At 52.8% G+C, this 23,110-nt stretch overlaps 1 protein-coding gene across 1 annotated transcript in view; it reads right to left on the bottom strand.

The window, feature by feature from the left end:
• HDAC4 (histone deacetylase 4) overlaps nucleotides 1–23,110 on the bottom strand; it is a 344,484-nt gene that overhangs the window by 88,151 nt on the left and 233,223 nt on the right. Inside the window, exons 7-9 of the mRNA XM_011929582.1 lie at nucleotides 19,400–19,521; nucleotides 6,574–6,705; nucleotides 1,939–2,051 (exon numbers count right to left, since the gene is read on the bottom strand). Coding sequence (XP_011784972.1) covers nucleotides 1,939–2,051; nucleotides 6,574–6,705; nucleotides 19,400–19,521 — 367 coding nt within the window. The remainder of the gene's footprint in view (nucleotides 1–1,938; nucleotides 2,052–6,573; nucleotides 6,706–19,399; nucleotides 19,522–23,110) is intronic.

The following is a 23,110-nucleotide window of genomic DNA, read 5'->3' as shown; positions in this document are numbered from 1 at the left end:
GCACCTCTCGGTATTTCCTGCAACTCCTTCTACCCGTTCTATTAATTTCCAGTAGCTTCATTTACATATCACGATTTGTAAAAATTAACACAGAACTGGAATGACGGAGACCCACCCAAACAAGGTACCGTCCAGTATTAACTACCATGCACACAAGTGCCCCATTTTAAATAAAAACGTGTATCTATCAGTATTAACTACCATGCACACAAGTGCCCCATTTTAAATAAAAACATGTATCTATCAGTATTAACTACCATGCACACAAGTGCCCCATTTTAAATAAAAACGTGTATCTAGGACCACAATCAACAAGATGCAACCAGTGTTGACCTCACAGGGCAGGAAGTAATTTCTAGGTTGCATTATAAGGCTTATTACTGGTAGACCTCAGCTATGACCACAGCCATACAGAGGACTGTTAAAACTTCTAATCATCTAAATAAGTACTGAAGCTGGCAGGCTGAAGACAGGTAATAAAAGAAATCGATGTATGAAGTAAAAAGAATAAGAGAAAATGGGAATTAAGCAGCCTGGAGGCAAAGTGCAAAATTCATTCCTAGCAGTAATTCTAGTCTCTAAAAATGTTTATACATAAACAGTCTTGAAATTTGAAATGAAAATGCTAAACACTCATGCCTCTGTATCCCAGCTAAGATCTGCCAATCCTCTGGAAGGGCAGGATTCATTTCTAAATATTTAAGAAGGAAAGTCAATAACTATATTTAATAAATTATAGCCTTCTGTAAGTTGGAGAGAATTCGGAAGGAACCTCCCACTCAGTAGAACTGTGCCCCATGAAGCAGACAGCATTTCCAGCTCAACTCATCAGAAAACTCACTGCCAAAGCATCCTCCTCCCACCCTGCCCCACGGTCAGGCTGACCCAGGCCCAGGGCACCACTCAGCCCATGGGACTGCCTCTCTCTGCCTCTCTCCTCTTCCCCGTGCTCTGGAGGTGGCCTCTCCTCCTCAGTGGGGCATTGTGTGGAGTGGGGGGCGGGTCCTTGCTGCCTGCCTGGCTCTGTCCCTGGGCCTGGCTCCGTCTCTGGGCCTGGCACAAGGCGCTCGAGACACGTGTGGGATAAAGACAGAGGGCGCGAAGGAGCTCAAAGATACACAGAGTGAGGTCCTGGGACCTGCTGCCCTGGAAAACCTCTGGGTGTGGTCAGGGCGTGACTCTGTCAGCCTGGGCACCACTCCTCCCTGCCTTGCCGCTCAGCTCCTGCGTCTCCGACATCTTTCCCACCCAGGGACTCCAGGCGTCCCCTGACTCCTCTCTAGTTTGCCAACGTGCTTCCCAGCCTGTGGCACCACTTGGGGTCTGATGAAGGCAGGGGACCGGGGTGCTGAGCTCTGCAGTCTGAGATGCCTGGAAAAGCTCCCCGCTCTGTGGCTTTGGCCGGCCCTGCCGTGCTGACCACGGGTGACGCTCCAGTCGGCCCTGACACGTGGTTTGTTGGCCACCATTGCGTTGTGTATTTCTCAATACGAAATAAAAAATTTTAAGTCTCACTTAACAACTATGCCCACGTGCCCATGGCTTCTCGGCCACCCTCAGACACTGGCGACCATGGTGAGCCGGGCAGCAGGGTCCTGTTTACCTAGAGCACTTGCCATGTGTGGGCTTGTGCTGTGATACCATCTAGGGACATCTGCTCTGGAAGAGCTCAGGAGAAAGGACCAGGCTCAGGGCTGTCCCCGACATGCCTGGAACGAGTGTGTTCATAATGCAAGGAGATGTCTGTGATGAGAGGAAGGCAGGAGGGCTAAGCAACCTCCAACTATGTCCTTGTCAGGAAGGTTCACAGGCCACTTTCCCTCACCCCAAACTGGAAGGTGAAGAGTGAAGGGCAAGTGCAAAGTGGGGTCATTTCGAGCCCATCTGTCCCGAGTCCGACTCTTGCCATGGGACACAGGACAAACGCCTGGCACTGACCTCCGCCGGGATGCTGGGGACGGCGGGCGCGATGCCGTTCTCTGTGCTGACGCTCCCGGAGCTGTTGTTGGGTGAGCTGGGTCCGGAGCCTGGGGCGCTGCTGCACACGGAGTCTGCAGAGGCAGAAATACCGTGGTGAGTGTTACTCCACGCGGAGAGAGGGCCACGCGGAGGGAGGGCCACGTGGAGGGAGGCCCGCGCTGATCTGTGGCCCGAATGCCCGGTGCCTTCCATGGACCTGCTTGTTAGCTTGCGACAGGCAGAGGTCCCAACAAAAAGAACATGGCCATGGTTTCAAAAAAGAAAGTATGATGCTGATTTCTGATTTTCTAGTTTGGCCACTGACTTCACTTTTTCTAAGACATGCACGTTACCAATTTTATACCTCATTTGATTTTCAAGACCATTTTACACACCAAAAAGATAAATCCTTAAACACTTATTAGTAACCTAACAACAGAAGACCAGGAAACGCAGAAGCTAAGTGACTTTGAAAAGTAAAAGGTCAGCTTTCCTGTGCTCACTATAAAAAGCTTCGTTCAAAATAAAGCAACCTACCATTAGTGTTGACTCTGGGCTGAATCCTCTCATTTTCCCTACATAGCAGCAAGCATCCAGGGGAAAATATAGCCAGTGTCTCCTGAGATCTATCAGTGCTACCGAAAAACACACGCTCGGACAGTCTTAGAGGATCTTTAACCATCTGCGTGGCTTGACCCTGGTTAACGAGACCAGATTCCGCTCTGACTGAAAGTGACTTCCAAAAGGAGCCACATCCAATCCAAAGATGCCTTCACCTCTGAAGGGGCCTGCTGTTATTTCGGGCACACACATCCACCGTGGGAGGCCACTGCGGCTCTTGATATTCGTGCAAGGATTTGTTTGGCTTGTCACATGATGTTTAGTTTAATGGCATTTTAACAATGGCATCATCTGGTTAAAGCTTTCCGAAGAAAACATAACGTGACCTATTTGCCTCAAGAACTCCAGGCGTCTGCTGTTCAGCAATGACTCCGGGTGCTCAGAATCTCGCCCCAACCCATACGCGCAGCACATACAGGTCAGAAGGAAGGGGCATGGTGGGGGTTGTGGAGGGGAGGTTAAGGGACATTTTCCCCAAGTAGCCCCTCAAAGGAGCCGTCCCCAGCAAAGCCTCCTCCACGGTCTGCTTGCTGCCCGGGTCCTCCTGGAGCCCACGAGGATGCAGGCGCCCACTCATGCTGACTCACATGGTATCCACGCCTGCTGGAGGTGGTGACTCTGCAAATATAGCCCTGAGCCACAGTGAGGAGGATGAGGAGGGTGGGGGGACAGGAAAAGACACCCACAGCTCCCCCAACCTGGCAGACCTGATTCCAAACATTGCCTTTATTAGCTCATCCATCTCTCAGTCACTGTTTGAGGAAGGTGTCATTATGACCCTGTTTCACAGAAGAGGAGATCGAGGCATGGAGCAGCAACATCACTCGTCCCAGGCCACAAGGCTTGAGGGAGCCATCAAGGGCGTCTGCATACCAGAGTTAACCCAGCCGGACGGTGAAGGCACGCCTCCTCTGTCAACCACGCTGCCCACCCAGGAACGTGCTGGGTACATCTTGCCCTTGACAGCAGGGCAGTCTAAACCTCTCAAGGGCAAACCACTTTGTCCACCCAGAAGCCCTACACCAGCTGCTCCTCATGGCTCTTGGAGCTCAAATGAGTGTGGGGTCAGCTCACTGTCCTGGGCACTGAGCACGAATACAGGACCGGGTCCCGACCCTGTCCCCTCCTCTTTCTCTCCCTGGTCCTCTCACCCTCTCACTTCCACCAGACAGTAACTCCAGAGGTAGGCTTCTCCGGCTGCCGAGGCCATGTTATTTGCACTGTGAGTGGGCATTCTGAGAATGCCACCTGGGCTGAGCCAGTGTTTGCATTTCACTCAAGAAAGCAGGACCCGCCTTCTCTGGTCCCCTCCAACTCTCCCACCTCTGCCCCACCCGAAGCCCACCGTGGCCCACCCTAGACCCCTGCTCTCTGATGTCAACCTGACTCCAGCTACACACCAAGATCCAGCAGATCTTCCTTGAAACAGGCGCCTCCCAGCTGTGTCGTCAGATAAACACCCTCACGCATGTGCCTGGGGAGTCCAGACAACTTTTGGGGATGGGAAAAATTATACGTGTAATTTTCCACCCACTTTTAACTCAATGAGGTTAATTTTTTTTTTTTGCATTCTACTTCCTGAATAGGTCTCAGAAAATTCATATAAATGCATAATCTGCATAGTATTATTTAGATCAGCAAAACGGGAACACCACTGGAGGTGCACAAAATGCGTGTGGCTGAAATTGAGTGGAGGATGCAGGATGGGGCAGGAAGATGGTGAGAACTCAGCGGTGAGGAAGGCGCAGAACACGGGCTGCGGGAAGGCGTGCAGGGTGAGCAGGATTCACTCTGGACAGAGTGCATATGGGAATGCATTTTCTTCTTTGTGCTCTACAGTAGATACCCATTTAATTAGTGACTGAGAAAAAGCAGAGTATCCACTTGGCTCTCTATCTGCCAAGAACCGCAACTGCCTCCACCGCTCCGTGTGGGACAACCTGCCGAATACCTGTCTTCTGAAAATCAGCTCCACTCAGAGCAGCCTCCCCACGGTGGCAGCTCCCTGGTGCCAGTGCTGGCCAGGAAATGCACAACCCTCTGCCTCTCTGCCCCAGCCCCACTCACCTGCCAAGTCCCAGTGCAAATGTCACCTTCTGCAGAGCTCTGCTGGCTCAGCATGGCTTGTGCTGATCTCCCAGCCCCTAGGTCCCTCGGCATGGGCTCTCTCTATGCCACAGCTCAGCAATGATCATGCCCTGCCACGCATGGCTCCTGGGTGAGCTCAGCACTGAACATGCCCTGTCACTCATGACTCCTGGGTGAGTTTAGCACTGATCACGCCCTGTCACGCATGACTCCTGGGTGAGGTCAGCACTGATCACGCCCTGTCATGCATGACTCCTGGGTGAGGTCAGCACTGATCACGCCCTGTCATGCATGACTCCTGGGTGAGGTCAGCACTGATCACGCTCTGTCACGCATGACTCCTGGGTGAGCTCAGCACTGATCAGGCCCTGTCACGCATGACTCCTGGACGGTCTCACGTGTGATGTGCTGCTTGCTCAAATTAGATCACAAACTCCTTCCAAGCAAGGACTCTGTCTCACTATTTTTGTGCCAAGCCCAGTGCTGACTCAAAAACAGTTCTCGGTAGTCACTGGGTGACAACAGGAACACCAGCTTTAACACTCAGAAGAAGCTTGCTGAAGACTCTGTCTCATCCACTGCACACTTAAAAAAAAAAAACAAAATGCAACGGTTCACGGGTCCATTAGAGCTGGCCAAGCAAGGCACTGCTCATAGAAAAAAGGCTGCATTGGAGTTTGCAAGCTTTTAACTCACATGATTCCTCATTTGAACCGAATCTTCCCCAGTCAGTTAGACTTAGTGAAACTTTAGATTATAACATTTCTTGATGGCTGTAGACAAGGTCTGTGTGTACTACAACGGCCAGAGGAAAGAAACCTGCATCAGAAATGACAAATATGGAGATCCTCCGGACACGAAGGTGTCAGATACTTTTTAAGAGAAATCCATAAATATCCAGACCCAGACCCTTAGACTGGGGCTAAGAGCTCCTGAAGTAGACAGGGGACAGGGCACGAGAAACAGGCAGGGCCCTGTGTTTAGCAGGGAGGTCTGGCTCTCACCTCACTGCAGAAGCAGAGTCCGTGATGCCAACGCTCACACGCACGGGGCATGGCACCAGGAGCCCCCTCCCAGCCTTCCCTAGGCCAACAGCCTGTTCAGTGGAACTATGCCTTTCACAGACCAGCTACCACGAGCCTTGGCCTTCAAATCGAACGCTTTCTGTTGTGCAAACATGTCCACTGCCTCCCCCCTATCCAGGCTGTCCCCAAGCAGCCCCTTTATCCTGGTGCTGTGATTTCAGGAGCAGTGGGTGAGGGGGTGTACCCTGGTGGTGGTTGGGGGTCGGTGGTGCTCTGGATGGGGATATGCCCTCAAGAGGGACGGCTGAGCCTTCAGGATGGCGCTCTGCCCAGTCTTGTCCTTCCGCGTGTCCACCACTAGATGGGGCCAACCGTGACACGTCACTAGGGCCAAGCTGAAGCAACTTCACTCCTTGCCTCCCCCTCCTGCTCAGTGGATGGGTGCTCTGGTGTGGGAAGACGTTAAAATGTCCTGGTGATTCAGACACTGCTCAGGGACAGCGGAGAACAGGGCAGGGAACACGGTTCAGCACTACTAGGACGGCATTGGTTAAGATCCACCTTCAGAGAAGCCTCACCTCAAGCTCCTGAACAGATCTCCCGCAGTGCCAAGCTGGGGGACCCTCGTGTACCGGAGCCCAACTAGAGCCAGCTCTGAGTCACTAACGCCAAGAGCGGGGCCTGGCTTAGACACGCTAGAGTCATCAAGCCTGGTCCCCTGGGCCTGGCACTTCCAGCATCATGGGAACAGGACCACACTGGGGGTTGACAGCATCAGGCAGACACGTGGGTTTTCAGAGGCTCCCGAGAGAAACCGCCTAGGGCAGGAAGGCCTGGCAGAGAGGGCAGTGGGGCAGGTGTACCTGCTCAGCTGACATACCTGTGACATCCAATGGACGCTTTTTTAGAGCAGTGACCACTGGCCCGTCTTTCCTGCGTAGCAGAGGGCTGCTCCGTCTTTCGGCCACTTTCTGCTTTAGCCTGGACCGTAATTTCAGATTCGGTTCAGAAGCTGCACGGAAAGGAGATGTCATTACAGCCAGGCAGATACCACTGGGCTCAAGGTTATCCTGTTGGTGGTTTTTTAAAAATATGCACTCTGGGGAATACACATTTGCTCAGCACTGCTGTGTTGCTGCAGGGGAGAGCGACGGGAACGCACGAAGCAGGGGATTCTAACTCCTGTTCATCAGTCCCAAATCATGAACAAAATGTATCTGGTGCTTTGGATAAATTTCTGTGACCACAGCATTATGCAAGCGCTGGCAGTATCTTCACAGAATCCGGCCACGACTGCGGTTTCCAGCAGATGGGAACCAGGACTGACAAGCTGATTCTCTGGGTGTGGCAGGAGGTTGATGAGGTGTGAAGTCACTTAATGGCGATGTCTCATAACTAATGCTCTTCTAGATAATACACCCCTATCTTTATAGCTGTGTTGCTCTAAAACCAGACAAAGACTGACAAACAGGGATGTGACACCGGGCCCAGGGATGTGAGGATGGTGTCCACATTGCACACTTTTTGCTCACCTGTGCATCGCCCCAGCTACGTCAGTCAGTGAGGCCTCCAGAGCGTGAGGCTGCTATCCCCACTCCCACCTGGTGAGGCTCAGCAAAGCCCATCCCAACACCTGTGCCAGCTTCACCTTTCATCTGACCACACGGTGAAGGTACTGGGCATGGGTCGGTTTCTGTGAACGGCTCTGCCTGTGCGGACAGAGCCATTTGCGAATCTGCATCTTCCAGCCCATGGTGGTTCCCAACTCGTCTGCATCTGGAACTCAAACCTCCGCGGCAAGGCCTGCCTTGGGAAGCACCAGGGATGTAAAGGCAGCAACCGGAGGCAAAGAAATCCCCAAACCCAGCTGGGAGAGGTTATTGGCTTTCAGAGTCCAGAACAACGGCAAGAATACTGCCGTGGAGACGTGTGTCACACAAGCCTTTGAGTTCTGAGGTTTTACTTGGCTACTTTCAAGGTTCTACCACTTGTAGATTTGCAAATTGGGAGATTTTACCTCTTTTTAAAGAATCAGCACTCCTGCCATTCTTAATCTTTCCGGAACAGGAAGTGCACTGCTTCCAGAGCAACAAGGAATGAGATGGAGTTTCTCCTGGAAGCAGGACTGACGTGGCTGGGCGATGGGGACAGGACCCATGTGACTTCACTCTTTGGGACACGCGGGCAGCCCAGGACCTTCCCACTTTGGAAAAGGCTTTGAGTCAGGGACAGTTTTCCTGCAGGTCTTAGAAGGATGTGGGAGAAGCAAGCTCCCTAAAACAGGCTTCCCAGAGAAACCAGAGGCGCTGTAAGCAGGTGTCAGACTCTGAGCCTCAGCCTGCTCTGCAGTGAGCAAGGCCTCTGTGCTGTGGCTCGGAGGACCTAGATGACGACAGGTGACGGGTTCAGCCACAAGCCGGCCTCTCCATGGGTTAATGACCAGGGCACGCTTCTGTGCCTAACACAACCGACTGAGGCAAACATAGATTCACATGCTCCACTTCTATTTCCACGCTGGGTTTCTTGCCATTATCCAAAAAACAAAACACAACAAAAAAAGCCAAGCCAAAAAACCCAGCTGATGACTAGGCAAGAAAACAGTACCTCTTCTCCCACCACCACATCTCCACTGAAACCCACATGGGCTCTGCAGGGACTCCCCGGGCCTGGGACAGGAGCCGCTGATGGTGGGCAGGAGCCACTTCTGAGAGGCAGGGGCTGTGTGTGCCCACAGAAGAGCACAGGGTCCCCGGCCCTGTGTCAAAGGCCTTCCTCGGTGGCTGCCCTGCCACGTGAGTGGGACATGTGGCATCGGGTGGCAGGCATGACTTGGTCACTCCAGGCCACCATGGACTGGCTGTGCTACTGCAGCCCAGTGCACGGCCTCCCCCAGGCCCTGTGGGGGTCACCATGCTGCCCCTAGGTCATCAGTCGGGCGGCAGATCCTCCGCAGCCCTGCCAGGCACTCCAGACTCCTTGTACAAGAGACTCTCGAGGAGAGCCCCGTGGCGGCTGCCTCACCCCACCGCTCCCCTCCCCTCCCCCTCCTCAGGCCTCTGCTCCACACCCCTCCCAAGCTTGCCCTGATCCCCCACAGCCCCACTGCCTCCATCACAGCCCCACTGCCCTGTTTTCCTCACAGCTGCCTTCTCAGCATCTGGAATTCTTCTGTCCCCTCACCTGTTTATCCTCTGCCTCCCAGCCTGCACACCTGCCTGGCCTCCCTGATTCTAGCTGACTGCACGTCCCTGGTTGGCTCTGCCTCCAGGGTGGCTGCAGCTGACCAGGAGGTGCCAGGACATCATGCCAGCACTGCCAAGGACAGCATGGCATGAGGCTGGGGCCCTTCACTCGTCCCTGCCCCGTGGGCTATTCAGCACTCTGACTTGCCCCCAGAACCTATCAGACAAGCAGGGCTTCGGATGCAGGGCTGGGGGAGGGGACTGAGCAGCAGCACGTGGACTAGGAGAGAAGGGGGACGCTGGAGCCTCCGCAGGGCACATGAAGTGGCCTTTCTGGGGAGAACAGAGAAGGCCTAGGGGGCAGAAGGCAGCTGGGGGAGCTGCACACCACAAGGACCAGCTCACTGCCTGCTTTCAGGGTGGCCGGCCTTCCTGCTTCCTGCCCTCCCTCATTACTTTCAGGCCGGGCATCTTATAGATTGACTTAAGACATAGTGACCTACAATTTCAGTCCTTCAAATGCATGTGTCTTAATTAAGCTTGCACAATGCCTGTAACTCCAATAATTCTGCGAAAGGCAGCCAAAGTGGAAGATGCAGGTAAGCCGGTACCTGGTGACGGTGAGGGTGGAGGCTGCACATGCACCGGCTCAGTGCAGCAGCCCCTTCACCACCCTCGTGGGTCTTCCACTCATTCCAGGCACGACGTGGCCAGGCAGAGGAACTGCAGGAACTGGATCCCACCCCTAAGAGGGCTGCAGGTACACGGACAGAACCAAAGTATCAGGCCAGAGGCCTCATGGAAAAGTCGCTCCCACCAAGTATGGGTGAGGGCAGGAAGGATGCCAACTGCACTTCCAAATGCAGTGTCTGCTCCTTAGGGAACAGGGAGCAGGTGAGATCGTTTCTCCTGAAGCCAATCAAATAAATGACTAATTAAGGTGGCACAACATTCTAATCACAACCTTAAAATTCAACACAGTGCCCAATGCCTAGCAGGTGCCTTCATCCTTCTGCCAGAAGCAATTCTGATGGAGACAGGCTCGCTCCTCCCAACTTAAACATCCTGAGAGTCAGCTGCAGGTGAAGTGGCTCTCAGAGCCAGAATGCTTTAACTGTTTAGTGGCCGGGTTTACAGAGGGGAAATGCGTGCACGTGGCACGAGTGTGGAGGGCGGTATCTTTGTGGGCCTGATGCAATGTCCAGCAGCCAGCGAGGAAAGAACCCATTGATTTAGAAGCAGAGATGTACAGAACATTGCCGTGGGACAGGGTGCGTAGGCAGAGCTGCAGAGAGGAGGTAACTGCTTCCAGCTGCTCTGCCTTGAAATCCTAAAGTGACACCAAAGGAAGTATTAAAGAGGATAAAGACAAGAGGACAAAAACGCAAGTGCAGAAGGAAGGGGCTGGAGAAAAACTTGAGAATTGTCAGAAGGGGGAATAAAAGGATAAAAAGATGAAAAATGGGAGTGCAAAGATCCCACAACAAACTGCTGAAAATGTCAGGAGAGGAGAGAATCAGCTGGGTGGAGAAAATCATGAGCAGAAACTCCAGACCTACTTCTCCAGCTGAAGAGGAGCTGGACACGGAGGCCAAGAATCCGCCACCTGCAGGATCCCAAACTGCTTCAGAGCTCTGGGGACAAAGGCTCGGCCTTGAGAACAGTTTTGTACTCGGCAACAGCCACATTGAGGGCAAGACGATGACCTGAAAAGCGTGCAGGAAATGACTTCCGTCCCCAGCCAACTGATCAACCAAGGGTGTAACAGGATAACGATATTTATCTGTAACGAGGACTCCAAAAACTCATGCTCCATGCACGACTTCTCCAAGAGCCACTGGAAGACATGCATGACCAAGATGGCAGAGGAAAGCAAGCACAAAGGAGGCCGCAGAAAGGAGGCCACGGAGCCCGGGAGAGGAGGCAGGGGCCAGGCCGGGAGAGCAGACCATTCAGACACACCAGGCAGTGGGGCCAGATGCACCAGGAGGCCTGCTGTGCGGAGGAGAGTCTCCTAAGTATGCTGAAATGTGGGCCTGAATAACAGGCAGGTGTGAAACTAAGGAAATTAAAAAAAAAAAAAGATCAACTTCCGGAAAAATTTCTACAAGGTGAATGCAGCCCAGGTGGACTCAGGTTCTGCTGTGAGCGTGACACAAGCTGTAATAACGCAGGCTGGACAGGCAGTCAGGGACGGCCGTTCTCCCATCATGAACATCGTGGGGGTCTACGTGAATGTACATTTATTTACTTTGGTAAAAATAAAAAGATAATTCTGGCCGGGCATGGTGGCTCACGCCTGTAATCCCAGCACTTTGGAAGGCTGAGGCAGGCAGAGGTCAGGAGTTCGAGATCAGCCTGACCAACATGATGAAACCCTATCTCTACTAAAAATACAAAACTTAGCCAGGTGTGGTGGTGGCACCTGTAGTCCCAGCTACTTGGGAGGCTGAAACAGGAGAAATGCTTGAACCCAGGAGGCAGAGGTTGTCCAGCCTGGGCAACAGAGCGATGTTCCGTTTCAAAAAAAAAATAAAATAAAATAAATAAAAAGATAATTCTAAGAAGACAAATGACAGACTAGAATCTAACTTCTATCATACATGAAAACACAGGATTGAAAACAACATATAAACAGTACCTACAAAGGAACAAGAAAAGACAACACCTGATAGAAGAACAGGTCAACGAACTGCCGCTAAACAACGTCCATTCAGCATGGAGGGAGCCACCTCGTGTGCCCTGCATGGTTCCAGATGCTGGGCACAGGGTGGCTCTGAAGACAGGGCCTGCTCGGGGCGGCCCCGGCGCCCAGCTCCGGGGCACCAGCCACCCTGGACCTTGAAGCACGTTGCTCACGTGATCCTGGGGAGGGAAGCACACAGGCACGCCTGCCCTTGATTGATGGTGACGGCACTGCTCACTCAAACACCAACAGGCTCGCCATCTTCGTCACCGGCCAAATCGGTAGAATGAACTGCAGCACCATCCCGTCCTGCTTGTGGAGAGGGTGGGGACAATGGACTCTCGGGCTGCTGGGGAGGGGGTACCATTTGCTCAGTGTTTTCGAATATACATACTCTCTGAACCAGCAGTTCCATTTTCAGAACGTTTCCTACAGAAATACTAGCACAGTGAGGAAAGGTGCTCCAAGTTGCTGGCAAAATGGTAACTAGAAAACAGTCCTCCTTACATCTCTATCTTAGACTACCTGAGAGAAAGGCATTGAGCTTCATACGTAGAAATGAAATAATGGCCACAATATAATTAAAAATAAAGGTAGAGGAAAAGATGCAAAATGGGTATTTTTGTTAACAAGACAACTCAGATACACACAGAAGCAAAGATACACAGACACACAGACATACAGATACACACACAGGTACATACACAGATATATACACAGATACATAGAAACACAGATACACAGATACACAGAGACACAGATACACAGAAACACACACACACACACACACAGATATACAGAAACACAGATACACACCCCTCACACAGAAACACACAGATACACACACAGATACATACACAGGTACACACACAGATACACAGAAACACAGATACACACAGAAACAGACACACAGAAACACAGATATACACACACACACAGAACACAGACACATACACAGATACACAGAAACACACACACACACACACAAACACAGACACACAGATACACAGAAACACAGATACACACATACAGAAACACAGACACACACACAGATACACAGAAACACAGATACACACACAGACACAGATATACACACATACACAGAGATACACACACAGAAACACAGATACACACACAGAAACACACACAGAAATACACACAGATACACACCCCACACACAAACACACACACACTGAAACACAGATACACAAACAGATACACACCCTACACATGGGCAGAGAAAGATATCTGGACAGATACATATCAAACGAATAACAGCAGCTATCTCTGGGAAGTATGATTCAGGGTGTGCGGACTGAGTTTGTTTTAATTTATCATACGCGTGCATTACTTCTGTGGTTCTTTCAAAGAAGGTACTGTGTGTGACGCGCGCAGGTGACGTGCTTTCCTCCACACTCTTTCTTCCTCAGTCCTCTCAATGAAGATATTTCATTTGCTGCCAATCTCAGTGTAGTTTTACCATTGAACGGTGGAAAAAAATATGTATTTGAAAACGATGAGTTCAAGAGCTCCTGGAGTACCTTCCACATTAGGAAGAGTTCAGGCTTGACAGATGTCAAAGTTGGAAGGATGGGGCACAGAGCGCTTGGTGGCCCACTGTTCCTGAGACAGAAACCGCCTAATATGTAACCAAACTCACCACTCCTCTAACTTTTTTTGGAAAGGCACAGCAAAGCCTATTTCAGCACCTTCGGAACACACTCACGCTCACTTTTTAAGAACGTGAAATTGATGGAGGACCCAGCCCGGCACAAGAGCCCCTGAATCTCTGTGGGAGGCTGCCTACCTGGTAGCAGGAAGCTTGGCTGAGTTGGCTCTGGTGAGCATTATAGACATTAACCCTCTTCCTGTCTCCTCAAAGGCAGCTCGAGGAACAAGAGATTCCACCAGCCACTGCCTGAGCGGCAGCTGAAGGGATACTCACCACGCTGCGCCTCCTGAGGTATATACCACACCTCTACACACAGCAGCAGGAAGTCCCACCACACTGCACCTCCTGAGGTATATACCACACCTTTACACACAGCAGCACAGAGTCTCACCACGCCACGCCCCCTGAGGTATATATCACACCTTTACACACAGCAGCAGGAAGTCTCACCACGCCACACCTCCTGAAGTATATACCACACCTTTACACACAGCAGTAGGAAGTCCCACCACGCTGCGCCCCCTGAGGTATATACCACACCTTTACACACAGCAGTAGGAAGTCCCACCACGCTGCGCCCCCTGAGGCACACCTTTACACACAGCAGCAGGGAGTCTCACCACGCCACGCCCCCTGAGGTATATACCACACCTTTACACACAGCAGCAGGGAGTCTCACCACACTGCACCTCCTGAAGTATATACCACACTTTTACATACAGCAGCAGGAAGTGTGGGCACTGCCCATTTCTGCCTGGTCCCACCCCTCTCTCCAGCAGTTTCTGCAAACTGCATTAGAACAAGAGATGACAAGCAATGGTCAGAGGCTCTGCATGAAACAGAGAGCCCCTTCCCAAACTGAGGGATGTTTGTCAGGGTGGAAAACGCACTCTGGTCCTATTTCACAGTACCCTGAGCCTACTCTACACATGGATAAGAACAAAGTACCTGTAACTTTATTCAGGTCACTAGTATACAGGAGAAAGCCAGGAGCCAGCCTATTGACGAGCTGTAGGGCTTGACTGATGAAACAGCCATGAAGTCATGAAGGGGACGCCCACCGCCCCGCCTTGCAGACCGGTGGACACAACAGTAGGTTGTCTCATCTGCCCAGGACACAGCGTCGTGGGCGCCAGCCTGGCCACAGGCCCTGTGCTCTTCCTCACCAAGCAGGACAGCTTCCCCCACAAAATGGAGGAAAACGCACCCTTATCTGCACATCTGAGCAATGGATGGATGTTTCCCATGGGCTGCCATGACCCTGAGCGACAGGTTTCAGAAGGCCCCGGGTGAGGAGGGCAGAGCTAGATGAACCCTCTTCAAGGCTGACCGTGGAGGCAAGTGCAGGGGGAGCCCAGGACCTTTGGCTGACTGCCCAGATCCATGATCCATACAGGGGTCATCAGAACTCCATCCCTAGGACCAGCCCAGCGCCCTCCCAATTCACACCCAACTGCGGGGACCAAGCCCCACCAGGCAGGCTAGAGAATGCCGGAACAAGGCTGAGGTCACCAACGTCTCACTGAGCATGAGCTCTGGCGATTTGCTTCCTTACAAGAGCCAGGATAATCCACGGCAGTGCTACAGCCCAGGCCAGCAGCCGGGTCCTGACACGTGCTGGGGAGAGTGTTTGCTGCTGGGACCATGTGCCCAGGGACACAGGAGGATGCTGGACAAGGAGTTCTGTGGAGTGCAAGGTTTTCAGTGCTCAGGTCCAAGAAGCTGCTGACAAATGGGAAAGAACTGTGCTGGCTGGACAACAGTTAGTTGTTTTGGCCTTGTTTCATCTATGAGAAGTCACATGAGGGGAAAATTTAAGAGTCATTATAAAAAATACACGATGACTAATATCTTTAAGACGATGAAGATGTTCCTGGGGAAAAACAAGATCCTTCAACATCATCAAAATGACAAAACGCTGCTTGCTTTTAAAAGTGGAAAAGCCTCCATTCCTCAGTGCGAACATGGACTCGAAGGCTCTGCTTAAATGCAGTTTCTGGTGAAGCCACCTCACACCCACACAGTGCAGGAAAGACCCAGCATCCTATATCCGTGACAGTGATCCACACAGTGCTGTCTCTTAGGACTATATTTAAAAATACACATTTGGCAGCTTCACGAGTCTGCAGAAACCCAAAGTCAGGGTGACCCTTGAGGCTGCACAGATATGGGAAGGGACCAGGCACCACCTCACCCTGGGCTGAAATCTGGCAGGAGGTGAAGACCTCTGAAGTGGAGACACCCCTGCCGCCAATCTTCCAGGAAAGGGGCGGGGCCTCTGGCAGGAAGAGCTGGACCTGAGGCCCTGGGTAGAGGGGTCTGACTCTCGAGCCCAGCCTAGTTCTGAGCTCCTGGGAGATAGCACTCAGGTGAAGGCAAGCCAGGAACGAGGAGATGAGCCCTGAAAAGCCAACAGAGCAAGATGGGCCCTTCTGGCCAGATTTTTGGTATAAATCCTGGTGTTCCCATCCTTGGGGTCCTTCTCTAAGTGGAGGCAAGTGGCTCCTGCTGGTTTCTACCTGAACTTGGGTATGGAGGGAAGGAGGTGGGGGGATGCCGGGTCCGGCAGTTGCCAGTCATTGGATGGAGAAAAAAATCAAAATCACCCTAACAGCGTAGAGAAGAAAGAGCAGAAACCACCCTGATCTGGTCCTGCTCGAAGGACTTTGCAAATATTAATTCATTCACGTCTCTTGACAGCCCCAGGAGAGAAGCAAATTAAAGGTACATTTCACAGATGATGAAACTGAGGCACAGAGAGGTTCAAGAGCTCCTCCAAGTCCCAAGGTGGTGAGTGAAGGAGCTGGGCAGAAACTCAGGCACCTGGTCCTGCCCACAGGCACAGGCGACATGAATGCCCGGAATATGCCCAAGCTCAGAATAGGAATCACTGCATTGCTTTCACCAGGGAGGTTAGACATTTGAGCTGGTACAGATGTGACCTGTCAGCAGAGCCGCAAAGGACACACAAAAAATGCATGCGGTGATGACAAAATTCACAAGACAGGGGCAAAGCTTTTCACATGCTCACAGGTCATACAATAGCCCTTTAGAGATGGAGAAGTGGGCAAACTGTGTGCCAGGTCAGTATAAGGTAATGTAAAGTCAAAATCATGTAATCATTTAAGTGTACATCACAATTATTAAAGATTATCATTTCAGTTCATTCAAGGAACTTCGTAACTAAAACGTAATGACGTGTTTCATATTACCAATTACTGCAGAAAAGCACAGATATAAATCACTTAGAATGAGTGACGTCACGTGTTTGAAAGTAGACAGATATGTCAAGGGTAATACAGGGTGTGTAACTACACACTATTCTCTTAAGTGGTTTAAACATTTTCTCTGAAATCTTTATGTTATTAATATTATGAATGTGGTAGTGATGTCTTTTTAAAAAACTGATAATGCAATCAAATCTTAATTAAGTTCTTCTGGAGCACTACGTATTCTAAATAACATTTCCCGAAGTGTGAGAAGAGAATTTTCTCTTCCGTTCTCAAGGAAGCGGGAGTTGGAGGGTGGCGCTCTCACAAGGCTAGAAGCACAGTAGACGGCGTGGGAGACTTTGCTTCCAATCATCCCCAGAGAAACACAAGGCAGCACAGGAAGCCAACGGCCACGGAAACTGCGAGAGATGGCGGGGGCCCCGCCTCTGGGAGAAAGGCCTCTGATGGCGAACAGTAGGGCAGTTCATCTCCCATGCTGCTAGCCTTCCTTGCTACGAAGTATTCATGCTGGGTTCTGTTTCTTAGAACAGGAGGCTGGTCCCCAGGTAGTGCTGATGTTTGGGATGGGGGAGGAGCCACTGCAAACAGCTCCGAGGGCTCCCCTATCCCTGCTGCTCTACCACGAGCTGGGGTGTGGAGGTGCTGGGGAACTGCTCTGGGGTCCTTGGTGGGAAGGCACGTCCCCACGTGAGGCCGACTTGCTCGGCTTGGCGGCCAAGCTCTCGCCGGACGCTCCCTCCCGGGTCTGTGGCTCTGGAGTCAGTGCCACAGCCATCACTCCCAGGACAAGAAGAGACACTGGGGCTAGGTGCATACCACAGCCGCGAGGATGTGTGTGTGAGCAGACCCACTGTGCTGAGGAGGAAATGGAGGCCAGGGGAACGGAGGGCATTTGCTTCTGGGCACACAGAACCATTACGTGAGTGAGCACAGATCCAACCCACAGCGCTTGACGGCAGCACCTCCGGGTTCCCACCCTCCGCCCTCGCTGTCGCTCCAGTTCCTGGCGCAGGGTTCTTCCAGGTAGGCACGTTCCTCGCCTCCCCATTCCCCGGGTCTCTCTCCCAGCACAGGGCCCACCACTCACTGTGGACTTTGGTTTTGTTGATGGAATGTGATTAATAATAGCATCGGTCCCCAGAAAGGGAACCTGCAGGGCAATCTGCAAGAGTTGGCCCACAGATTCTCTCCTGATATTACTGGGCACATCTTTCTGGAAAAAATACGGATCTCTAAATTGGTTCTTTCTGTCGAGCTTTAGGGCGCTCTCCAGGTGAAATCCAGGACCATTGTCAGTAGAAGCATCAGTAAGAACCACAGGCTCACACCCATGAAACTCAAAGCAGCAGCAGCTCTAGGTTCACTTTTCCCAATAAAGGCTTATGGCCCAAATGGAAATGCACCCATGTTTGCAGGATTCTTGTGCCTCTGACTTGGAGAGGACATGGCCATCCTGATATGGCCCTCTCCAGCAGGGTTTCCACCATCCCAACACAGCCCCTCCTCTGAGGTCATGGCTGGCCTGTTATGACCCACTTCTCCAGGGACATGGCCAGCCCAGTATGACCCACTCCACCCGGATCATGGCCGGCCTGATATGACCCACTCCACCTGGGACATAGCTGGCCCGATACGGCCCACTGCTCCAGGGACACCGTCTATACACCCTAATAGGGCTCACTCCACCAGGAACATGGCTAGCCCAATACGGCCCACTCCACCTGGGACATGGCCAACCTGATATAACTCACTCCTCCAGGGTCACAGCTGGACCAATAGAGCCCACTGCACCTGGGACGTGGCTGGCCCGATATGGCCTACTCCCCTAGGGTCACAGCCGGCCTGACACGACCCACTGCTCCAGGGACGTGGCTGGCCTGATACGGCCCCCAGCAGCCCCTCGCAAAGCCTCACTGCTCCAGTGAAGAAGCCCTCGTGTGACTGAGTGCGTTGTTTCCGCCCAGAATTGGCCGAAACCTTTGGATAACACAGAATCTGTTTAGCAGGAAAAAGTGGTGCTCCTAGGATTTCATCTCCAAGAGCTGCCCCGAGGGAGGATGCCTTGGGATTTCCCACACTGCCTTGCAGTTTGTGGGATCCACTGGCCATACCTGGGATGAGGCACTGCCCGCCCTCAGCGCCTGCTGCGGCTCCTGCCCTCACCACTTCTCTGGGCAGAGCCTCTGGAAGGCCCTCCCCGGCCTCTGCTCTTCTTGCTACCGCAGCGCATTGCCCACAGCCACCTTAATCATTATCTAAAGACACTGCCTGCTTCCTCCGTGGCCCCTGAGAAAGTTCCAGAGGTTCCGTCCTGACTTATCAGACACTGCTGCAGCTGCCTCTCCCTGCTTCGAAGATGGTCCAGGCACCTGCTTGTGCCTAAATGTCCTTCTCCCTCTGGCGTAGGACAGAACAGTGGCACGTAACTCTGAGCCCAGCTGGGATATCCCCTGCAGGACACAGTGAATTTCTTTCTCATGAAGATTTCCTTCCCACTCTGGGCTCCTGGAAGGCCCTGCTGCCCGGGCACTGCCCACAGCCATCCCTGAAGGCCGCAGGCTCACCTGCTTTCAGACGGCACGTGGCCCACCAGCGGGAACCGCTTCACCCCATGACCACTGTGGGATGCCCCTCAGTGTGGCAAAGTCTCACACACCACCGAAACAAGACTAAACCGAGTGTGCTTTCAAAGCGAGTTTGAGTCTTCAGCAGTGGTGTACATGCGTGAGGTTCATTTCTTTCGGAATAAATAATAAGGAAATGCTTAGGGACATCTTTTCAAAATGATGCTCTAATGAAAGGAGCAAATACTTAAAAATCTGCAGGTGATTCCTTCTCTAAGTGGAAGACAGCAGTGGGCCCTGCGTGGCTTGTGGCGTGGAAGGTGCTTGTGCAGGGGGCCTCCCGGCCCACAGCATGCCTGGGACACTGACCTGTTTTCCGAAGAGGGAAGTCATCTTTGGTGTCGTACATTCCCAGGACTGGGTGGTTATAGGAGGTCGACACTCCACTCTGGGGTGGAGAACTCTGGTCAAGGGAACTGTGCTGCGTTTTCCTGGAGAGAAGGCAAAGACAGACAAAGACAGTTTAGTTTGCCCAGGGCACTGCCCCAGGCACGCTGCAGCCGAGAAGCCACACACAGGGTGATCTTTCCCTTGAAACCTCAGCCCCACCTCAACAGACGCACCTCTTCCCTAGGGTCAAGCTGAAGTTAAAAGGAAACAAACAGGATGCTAAACAAGCAAGTAAACATCCAATGCCCACATCCTCCCCTGTGGGACCAGCAGTGCCCAGGGCTGGGATGGGCAGCACCTCTGGCGGTTTTCCTGGTGGCCGTTCTCCACCTGGCCCTGTCCTCTTAGATGGCTCCAGCCGGGTCTGTTCTCTACCAGGGCTACCACTGGCCACTCAGAGAACCTGTCCCTGGTGGGGAGAGGCAGAGGGAGACAGTAGGCTGCGGCGTAAGGAATCAAAGATGAGGTCATAGGCAGCCAAGATGGGCCAAAACACGGTCTAAGAACAAATGCTATGATGTCTGGGGCTGTCACTGCCATCTGGAGAGAAGGAGCCCATGGGGCCGTCTCTCAGCAGAAGGCACCCATCGTCATCCGCACCTTCACCAGAGTCACCTCCCTCTCTGGGGGAAGAACAGGATGGCAGCTACTGATACCCTGTGCCCAGGGAGCTGACCTACGAAAGGGACTTCCTGTATGAACAGCCGGGTACAACTCCACACCCTCCAGGCGGCAAGACAGGAGTGGTCTACCAGGAGGATGGCCAGAGGAGGGACATGGGAGAAGGTGGGCCCTGGGCCGGAGCGGGGATGCAGGTTGCCACCCAGATGACCATCAGCAAGGCCTTTTTTGATGGCACTGACAGCTCAGTCTTGCTCAAAACACCGTGCTAAGTGGAATAAATTCTGAGTCTTTAAACTGTGTAATCTGCTTAATGACTAGAAACAAATTTGCCAACTTACTTATTTGGAATTTGTTAGACTATTTGAATACATAGTACACCACAGCAATGCACCTGGAGTTATCTGAATTAAGAATGGGAGCTTGTAAACGCGTACAGGTGTATATTTAAATATCTGAGAGCACACCAGTGCAAAGAATGTGCGGAAGGGCGCTCACAGACAAAACCGAGGCGGCGAGCCCAGGCGCCTGGGCCGTGGGGTGCTGGGCCGTGCAGTGCTGGGCTGTGGGGTGCTGGGCCGTGGTGCTGAGCTATGGGGTGCTGGAATGTGGGGTGCTGGGCCATGCAGTGCTGGGCCATGGGGTGCTGGGCTGTGGGGTGCTGGGCCATGCAGTGCTGAGCTATGGGGTGCTGGAACGTGGGGTGCTGGGCCACGGGGTGCTGGGCTGTGGGGTGCTGGGCCGTGGGGTGTTGGGCTGTTGGGTGCTGGAACGTGGGGTGCTGGGCTGTGGGGTGCTGGGCTGTGGGGTGCTGGGCCGTGGGGTGTTGGGCTGTTGGGTGCTGGAACGTGGGGTGCTGGGCTGTGGGGTGCTGGAATGTGGGGTGCTGGGCTGTGGGGTGCTGAAACGTGGGGTGCTGGGCTGTGGGGTGCTGGGCCGTGGGGTGCTAGAACGTGGGGTGCTGGGCCGTGGGGTGCTGGAATGTGGGGTGCTGGAACGTGGGGTGCTGGGCTGTGGGGTACTGGAATTTGGGGTGCTGGGCCATGCAGTGCTGGGCCATGGGGTGCTAGAACATTGGGTGCTGGGCCGTGGGGTGCTGGAACATGGGGTGCTGGGCTGTGGGGTGCTGGAACGTGGGGTGCTGGGCCATGCATCACCTGAGGAGTTGGGGAGCTCTCGGAAAACCGCACAGCTTCAGGCCACACACCAACCCCGCCCACTGCTCAGGGCACACCTCCAACCCCAAGCAGCTTTTGGCTATTTCCCGGGGAATTCCACCATGCAGTCAGGCTGGGACACACTTGCCTGCACCTGTGCAGGGCCTGTGGCCTCCAAGTGGGACCACGGCCTTGTGCTAGCCTCCCTTCTCTTCCCTGTAGTTTTGCCCATCCTCTCACAGTCTCATGAAAAGGTCTGGGGGCAACACTCTTTCTCTACCAAATAGTATTTTCAGACTGTGTCCTATGGGGAATATGATCTTGGCTGATTCCAAACTTCTTCAACACCAAGTGACAGTCTGGGACCATGTCTGCATTCACTTTTTCCTTCACAGGAAACACGGAGTGACTTGCACATGCATCCCACGAGTTAAAAAGATCAGTATTTACATAATAATAAATCATGTAAATACACAGAATAAAATTATTATTATATATGAACGGTAGGGTTTGCTTACAGTGAAGCAGGAGTTGCAAAAGTTACACTGGTTTAAGATCTAACAGACCTTCTCTTACTGTTCTGATCTATTGAGGAGCTTTCAGTGTTAAAATCCCCACTTTCTTGTCAAACCTTAAAACGAGCAGAGCAGCAGGTGCAGGAGGGGCTCAGCCCTGATCCCAAATGCCAGCGCCGCCCCGCTGGACCACCTGGATGGATCCAGAGACCCCACAGGAATGACCTCACCTCCTGCATAGCCCAGTTCGCCGCCAGGGCCCACCCCACGGTGCATCTGCCCTTCAGACACCAGGAGAGGGTGGGCCTCACCAACGGGGCCAGTCACACCTGCCCAGCCCTGGTCACATGGTCCCAGGCCAGACCGCACATCTGTGCCCTCTGTGAAGAAACATCCAGCAGGGCGACCAGAAGTGAAGCTCTATCCCTGCTGCAATCACACCTGCACTGCACACAATTACTCTCACTCCCATCTGCACACCACACAACTAGTAACACCCACTCACATCCACACATCACACAACTACTCATACCCGTGCCTCACACTACTCACACCCACACATACCTGCACCTCACACTATTCACACCCACACCCACCTCACCCATATCCATAACTGCATCTCACACGACTCACCTCCACACGTCCCACACACACTCATACCCGTGCTTCACAATACACCCACTCACACCCGTAGCTCACCCAACTCACACCTGCATCTATTACTCGCCCCCACACTTCACACTATTCACACCCACCCACACCGCACACTCACACCCACTCACACTGCACACTACTCCCACCCACCCACACTTCACACTACTCACACCCACCCACACTTCACACTACTCACACCCACCCACACCGCACACTACTCACACCCACCCACACTTCACACTACTCACACCGCACACTACTCCCACCCACACTTCACACTACTCACACCCACCCACACTTCATACTACTCACACCCACTCACACCACACACTACTCCCACACTTCACACTACTCACACCCACTCACACCGCACACTACTCACACCCACCCACACCGCACACTACTCACACCCAACTACACTCATACCTGCACTGCACACTACTCACACCCACCCACACTTCACACTACTCACACCCACTCACACCACAAACTACTCACACCCACACACACTTCACACTACTCACACCCACCCACACCACACACTACTCACACCCACCCACACCGCACACTACTCACACCCACCCACACTTCACACTACTCACACCCACTCACACTTCACACTACTCACACCCACTCACACCACACACTACTCACACCCACCCACACTTCACACTACTCACACC

This window comes from Colobus angolensis, unplaced genomic scaffold (assembly GCF_000951035.1).
Source record: "Colobus angolensis palliatus isolate OR3802 unplaced genomic scaffold, Cang.pa_1.0 Scaffold82, whole genome shotgun sequence".
NCBI classification, from domain to species: domain Eukaryota; kingdom Metazoa; phylum Chordata; class Mammalia; order Primates; family Cercopithecidae; genus Colobus; species Colobus angolensis.
The sequence above is the reverse complement of the archived record's forward strand: the minus strand, read 5'-3'. Positions and strand labels throughout refer to the sequence as shown.